This window comes from Apis cerana, linkage group LG8, assembly GCF_029169275.1.
Source record: "Apis cerana isolate GH-2021 linkage group LG8, AcerK_1.0, whole genome shotgun sequence".
NCBI classification, from domain to species: domain Eukaryota; kingdom Metazoa; phylum Arthropoda; class Insecta; order Hymenoptera; family Apidae; genus Apis; species Apis cerana.
The window spans coordinates 11190949-11198144 of NC_083859.1; the positions used below are offsets into that span (position 1 = coordinate 11190949).

General features: G+C 24.4%; 1 protein-coding gene across 1 annotated transcript; it reads right to left on the reverse strand.

Annotated features, from left to right (window-relative positions):
* Positions 1-115: 115 nt before the first annotated feature.
* LOC108000008 (probable histone-lysine N-methyltransferase CG1716) lies at positions 116-6801 on the reverse strand. Its single transcript, XM_017060128.2, has 13 exons — positions 6064-6801; positions 5030-5686; positions 4852-4971; positions 4542-4670; positions 4257-4458; positions 4079-4176; positions 3806-3971; positions 3084-3726; positions 2939-2996; positions 2497-2858; positions 1350-2134; positions 918-1253; positions 116-806 (listed from the first exon to the last, which is right to left on the reverse strand). The coding sequence occupies exons 1-13, from the start codon at positions 6534-6536 to the stop codon at positions 651-653; spliced, it is 4185 nt and encodes a 1394-aa protein (XP_016915617.1). The 5' UTR covers positions 6537-6801; the 3' UTR covers positions 116-650.
* Positions 6802-7196: the final 395 nt, after the last annotated feature.

Genomic DNA, 7196 nt, shown 5'->3' on the forward strand with positions numbered 1-7196 from the left:
TAAAAAAAATATTTCAAAGATAATAATTATATTGATTAAGCTTTTTCATTAAAATTTTTGTATTATTTTTATCTTGATGATTATATTGATGTAAAATTTTAAATATATGGAAAATAAAATTGTAAATACAAAATTTATTATTTTTAATTTCATTTGTTTTTATACACATTAAGAAGATAATAATTGCAACTTACTTTTATGAAACAGTTAAAATTCCTTTATAATTTGTAATTATTTACAATATTTATGATTTTTAATATTTATATTTCACAATAAAATGTTTAATGTTTAATTTCAGATTTGAAATTGATATAAAAAAAAATTCAATATTTAATATAATGCAAAATGTACATTATAGCAAAACATAAAATGCATTTTTAAAAGATATAACATACATATTATTTCATACTAAATGAAAATATAAAGTTTATACATTGAATGTACGAAGTTAGAAATTTACTAATTTCTTAATAGCTAAATTACTAGAATGTTTATGAAGCATGTACAAATTGATCTATATTACAATAATAATAATTACAGATATATCTACATATAGGCATTACTTAGATATATTTTTAGTAGATATATTACAATATTCAAAATGAAGAATTCATATAATAAATAACTATTTCATGTCATAAGTTACAGAATTAATCTTCATCAGTACTTTTCTGATAAACTGCGCCAAATTTACTCATATACTTACGTACAAAATCTTTAGCTTTATGTTTAACATTTTCATTACATTGCAATTCATCAACACTTTTACAATGTTTTAATTCTTTTGCAAGTACAAAATGTGTAAGCTAAAACAAAAAAGTTTTATTAAATTTAATTTTATTATACATTTATTAAAAAAAAATTCATAAATTTATCAATAAATTCTTAATTAAAACAGTTTTCTTGTATAAACATACCTTTCTAGCTAAATGTTTAAAGTCTTCTGTATTTGTTATTCTACCTTGTTTACAATCATTTTTTCTATATGGATTCAAAAAATGTACCATGACATTTGCCATATTTATCCTAAAAGTATCTTTAATTTTTCTCTCTGACATTGTAGATAAATCGGATGTAGGTAATTGTATTTTATTTAAATTATGCCGTGAATGTGATTTAGATTTGTTACTACGTCGATGTCTTCGTATTTTTTCAACTTGTTCTTTGAATTTGGCTCTCTCTTTTTGACGACGTAATTTTTCCTTTATTCCTTTATGTGTTTTATGATCCATACGATCTTCTTCTCGGCGTGGCTATGAAAAAATAATAAATATAAAAATATATATTAATATATATATTAATATATATTAAAAATAAATAAATAAATAAATATAATCTCTATAACATACACTAATAATTCTTTCTTGAACTAAACCTTCCCTTCTTTTTTTGCCTTCTGAGAAAAGTCCTGAACTTCCAATCACATTATGAATAGGATTTTTTTTAATTGTATTATGCTTAGAACCATTTAAAGATTTTTCTATTAAAGTATTATTTAAATTTAATTCCTCAGTTTTGGAATCTTCATTATTATCTTCTTCAATTTCTTCATCATCTTCGTTTGATGAAGTTGATTCTTCGCTAGATTCTGAAGTCGATGATGAATCTGGTTGAACTCCAATATGATCTGGAGGAGGAGGTAACCATTGCGATATTCGTTCTTTTACATGATAATAATATGTTCTGCCTCTAGTATCAGTTGCACTTTTCCATTTAGGTGGTAAATCTATAGGAGGTATTTCAGATTGTGGCTGTTTGAATGTTGTAGGAAATTGTTGATCTGATTGCTTTTCCATATGTTCGTAAAGAGATTCTGTTTGAAGTGTAACTGATGTACCACTAGGAACTAAATTATTTGAAAGTGACAATTGGCCTTCAGAATATTGTTGATGACAATGAGGCAGTAAAGAATAAGCTGTTGTCGTTTGATTAAATACAGGCGTTTGACTTAATGTATACACTACTGGAGGAACTCCTGAAGGTATATTATTCGACATTCCAGATGATATTTCAGAAGAAATTGATGATTGTAAAACATGTGAACTTTGTGGTACTATTCCAGATTGAGTATGACCAGATATTGTTTGTGGTCCACCTACATATACTGGAGTACATTGCTGATTTATTTCTCCATCTATAATAAAATTTTATACGAATTAATTACTTAACAAAGAAAAATAAAACAAAAAACAAAAAAAAATGAAAATAAGAAATAGCAATTAAAGAAGGAAAAAAATTATAAGAAAAAATAAAATGCTTTCTAAGTTATATAAGTGATTTTTTAATATTTTTATATTTATTTTTAATATAGATAATATAGTTATTAGATAAATTATATTTTGTTTTAAAAAACCAATAAAGATTGTTATAAAATTGAAAAATTAGATTTATATCACTTGATAACTATATAATTTAAATATAAAAATTTAATATAAAAAGATATAATTTTATTTATAAAATTTAAATATAAAAAAATATATGTATATGAATTAGAACCTTGTGTAGGATACTGTTGCCATTGTCCAATTGATGGATTATAAAAAACAGGATATCCTGTTTGTGGATCTACCATAGCTGTAGTGTGAGGATCTATGCCTAATGCCAAACATCTAGTTTCATGATCTTGCCATGATTCTTGTTGTTGACGACGTTGTCGTTCTTCTTCTTCTTTAGCTACTTTTAAAGCAAATAATTGTCTACGTTCATATTTTGTCATTCGTGGAATTGGAACTAAACTACTTCTTTCCTCTATTCTTTTATCTTTTGTTCGAATATGCTCGGATTCTGGAGATTCTCGCCCACGTCTTCTATCTCCACGTTTCTCAGGTTCGTTCCTTCCATATCTATCAGATCTATGTCTATAAAATAAGAAACTTATATTTTTATTTTTGATTGTAAATCATTTATCAATTTATAAATAATTACATTCATATTATACCTATCATATGATGTTCCTCTTTTTTCTTCTTTTTCTAATTCTTCTCTGTATCCACGATCTTAGAAAAAATATAATATATTAATTTTTAAACTAAAAAAATTCTATTATATCATACTTCATATATTCATTACTTATAATTCATTACCTGCTTCTCTTTCATGTTCTTTCATTTGTTCAATTCTCTCTTTTTTTGGTATACGAAAAACTTCTTTTAAATTTGACCATTCGGCTAAAAGACTCGAAGCTAATTCGGGAATGAGATTTTGATCTGTATTATCAGATTTTATTTCGGTGATTTCAATATTATTTTCTTGTTTATCTGTATCAATTAATTGATAGGAATTTCTTTTTTCATTATTATCATAATTAATTTGTAATTCATCACTATTTGATTTTAATTTTCCTTGATCATCATCTGGAGAATCTCCATTTAGAGAAAAATATAATCGTCTAGACCATTTTTCTACTACATTATAAATTTTACTATCCATTAACATTGTTTTATTAGGAATTGGAAGTGTATTTAAAGTTTTCAAAACTTCTAATCGAAATTGTTGTGCTTCGTCAGTATCATTTGTAGAAATATCCATAACATAACTCCAAATCAAACGTAAACCATGATAATCCAAAAATAATCTTCGACATGGCTGTTCACCACTTTGTATCAAACGTAAAAGACGTGTTCTGTGTTCTAATTCTCTGCTACGTACCATTAATCTACTTAATGTTAATGTGTGAGCTCTATTTTTTAAACCACCCGAACATAATTTATCTATTTCTTCTTCCAGCTAAAATAATATTAACATTATTTTAAATTAAATGATAAAATAGTTGAAAAAATATTCTGCAAAAAATTAAATTACTCACATCTTCATCTTCCATATAATCAGCTTGTTTCTTTTCACCTTTTTTCTTTTTCATATCTTTCTCGCGTTTTTCTTTCTTTTCAATTTTTTCTTTTTCTTCCTCGGGCGTTTCACCAATCCAACCACGACAATTGGGTGCTTCACAAAAACATTTCTGTGCTTCTTTACTAATATTGCAATAAAATTTAGCACAAGTAATACACTTTTGTTAAATATATTATATTTATATAATATAATATAATATAAAAATAATACAAAAATAATATTAACATACCCATAACGTTGAAAATGATAATCAAATGTAATTTCTTCACCAGCAGCTATAAATTTTTTGTTAAAAAAGCCAATTCTCAATTCACCATTCACTGTCCACTATACATATATATATATAAATTTCAATTATAAAGATAAAACTCTATATATATTTTTTTATTTTTATTGGCAATACTTACTTTTTGTGTTTCAGAATTAGGATCACAACTATGATTTATAAATCGAGAAACATTTCCTTTCATAGTGGCATCAATAATTTGATCAGATTTTAAGGCCATAAAATAATAATGTTTATTTTTATCTTTTGAATATTCTTTTGCTCTACGTCGAAAATCTTTAGGATCAACTACTTCACCTACATATTCCATTATAAATTCTCCTCTAGTATTTAGAAAAATAAAATTCATTAAAAAATATTTATTGCAAATATCTTCATTGTATTTAATTATAGTAAATTAACTTACGCTAAAAGATCGACCATAGCTCGCAAACCAAATCCTTTTTTTTCTGTTCTAAATACTTCACATTTTGCATATTCACAATTTTGAAATCTTTTATTTGTGCAACGATCACCTACTACACATCGAGGTCCACTAAAAAATATATAAAATATTATATAACTTATTTTTTAATTAATATTTTATATTTAATTTAAATGTATCAATATGATGATTAATATGATATATAATATGAAATGATACATTATATATATATGATATATATAATGATATATATAATATGATAATGATATATATAATATGATATATAGTATACCATTCTATCATAAGAAGTCTATTTAAACAATCTTCCCCACAACCTAATTCTCCTCTTTCAATTTCTTCCTCTGTTAAAAAACAATCGCATACCATTCTTTTTGTTTCCTTATTTGTATATCTAAAAAAATTGTTAATGTATTTATTATATTTTTGTGTCCATAAATTTATTTACATACCTTTCTGTCAAATATAAATTTTCACGTAAATTTTCAAATTGACTTAGCCTTTCTTCCATTTCTCTGTCTTCTATCTCAGAAACCATAGGTAATGAAATTCTCGCACCAACTATTTTTGGAATTTGCACAATATTATTATTATTAGTTGATATTGGTACCTCCTTTGTTTGTTCTATATCTACATTAGATTGAAAATTTGCAACTGATGTAGCTCCAGATGTAGATTCTGAAGAATTAATATCTGCTAAAACTCCAGTTGAGGATTTAAATGTTGAACATGATCCAAATTCAGATATATTTGCAGTTATGCTTCCAAATATAGATCCTACTGTTGATGTAGATGCAGCTCCTGTATTTGATCCACCCATTTCAAGTTCACTAGATCTTCGCCAACGAGACTTTACTTTAACAGGTTTACAAGAATCTGAATCATAGCCTGTAGCATTACAAGTTGTTGTTAATAATGAGAGAGATTCAAATGTATTCGTTGTCTTATTGATGTTTGCTTCTTTGTCTGATTGTAATTCAGATGAATTATCTATTTTCATTTCTTGAGCAATTGAAACAATATTATTGACTATTTTTTCTCGTTCTTGCTGGACATTTGTTTTTGAAATATCTGTATTAGGTTTTGTAACTAAACCCCGTCCACGGGATCTACAAAATAAGATCTATATTTAGAAAAATTTTTATAATGAATTATATATTCTTTAAATGTTTAAGTATAAGAATTTTATTAAAATATTTTATTTATTATGCACATTTAAATTTAATATTTATATTCATATTTTGAATAAATATAAATATTCATATTTATATTGAAAATCGTAGATTCAAAAAATATTTAACAGATTCAAAAATTATTTAAACAAACTTTATCTTATTACTAATAAAATTTATATATGAATTATATATAATGAAATTCAAATTATAATTTAAAGAAATTATAATATTTTTATTATAATTATTAAAAATTATATCATATTAAAAAAAATATTCTTTTTATTTATTCATATATATATTAAAATACATACCTTTGTTTCATTAAACCAATTGATCTAATTCTACTACTTCTCCTTACACCAGAATTATTTGATCCACTTTCTGAACCTGTTGTATCAGTACTACCACTTCTACTTCTAAACTCAATTTTTTTATCGATATCATTTGTGTTATTATTACATTTTGAATCAAATTCTGTTAATTTACAGTTATTGATAGATAACATTGTATCATTACTATTATCACTGCTACTAGATAGTTTTGTATCTTCTCCATCAATTTTATTATCTATTTCACTGTCACCATATAATTCCTCAACTTGTTGCAAATTTATTGTTTTCCGTTGATTTCCATTCTTTTTATCTAATGAAATTTTTGATTTCAATAAATGTTGATTTGTATATTCCACTTTATCATTACAGGAATCAGATTTATTTAATTCTGTAACATTTTTATCCATATTATCAATCAACAAAGAGTTATTTGATTGATGCAATTGTTCCATTTTATCCAATATTGAAGAACTATAGTTCGCGAATTGATTAAACGCAATAATATTTTTCCAATATTACTCTAAACTGAACCTCAAATTAATATATTCTATTTTTTTATAATAATAAATCCTATTTAATAATTATTATACACATTTGTTTTGGACGATTACTTATTTGGTATAAAAATATTCATGTTTTATAGAAAAAGATACGAATGTTCTTGCGTCACTTGAATAAACGCATAGTAAATAAAACAAAAAAAAACAATATTTTCATAACAAAGATGTTTTATTAATACTTTGTATGTCCACCATTTTTGTTTATAACTTGAAAGATACGATTTAGTATTGATTTATATAGTGTGTCTAGATAAGATTGTGGTATTTTTTCCCACTTGGTCTCTATGGTATTTACAAGATCTTCCTGGTGAGAAAATTGACGATTATTCATGTAAACTTGTCTTGATAGATATCCCCAAACATTTTCAATGATATTCAATTCCGGTGACAATACCGGCCAATTTATATAGTTTATTTTCTGCTTTTTATAACAATTTTTAATTAACTTGGCAGTATATATATCCACATTATCGTGTTGAAGTATCCAATTGTTGTACTTCATTACGTTTAAAATTTTTATTTTTGTTAAATTTAATATTCTTGTTATTAATA

Bases quoted from the DNA above. Each gene is read 5' to 3' on its own strand.
- LOC108000008 (XM_017060128.2), bottom strand. From the start codon at position 6,536: ATGGAACAATTGCATCAATCAAATAACTCTTTGTTGATTGATAATATG. The intron at 4,972-5,029 runs GTATGTAAATAA...CAATTTTTTTAG, and splicing joins AATTTATATTTGACAGAAAG to ATATACAAATAAGGAAACAA. The intron at 3,727-3,805 runs GTGAGTAATTTA...ATATTATTTTAG, and splicing joins ATTATATGGAAGATGAAGAT to CTGGAAGAAGAAATAGATAA.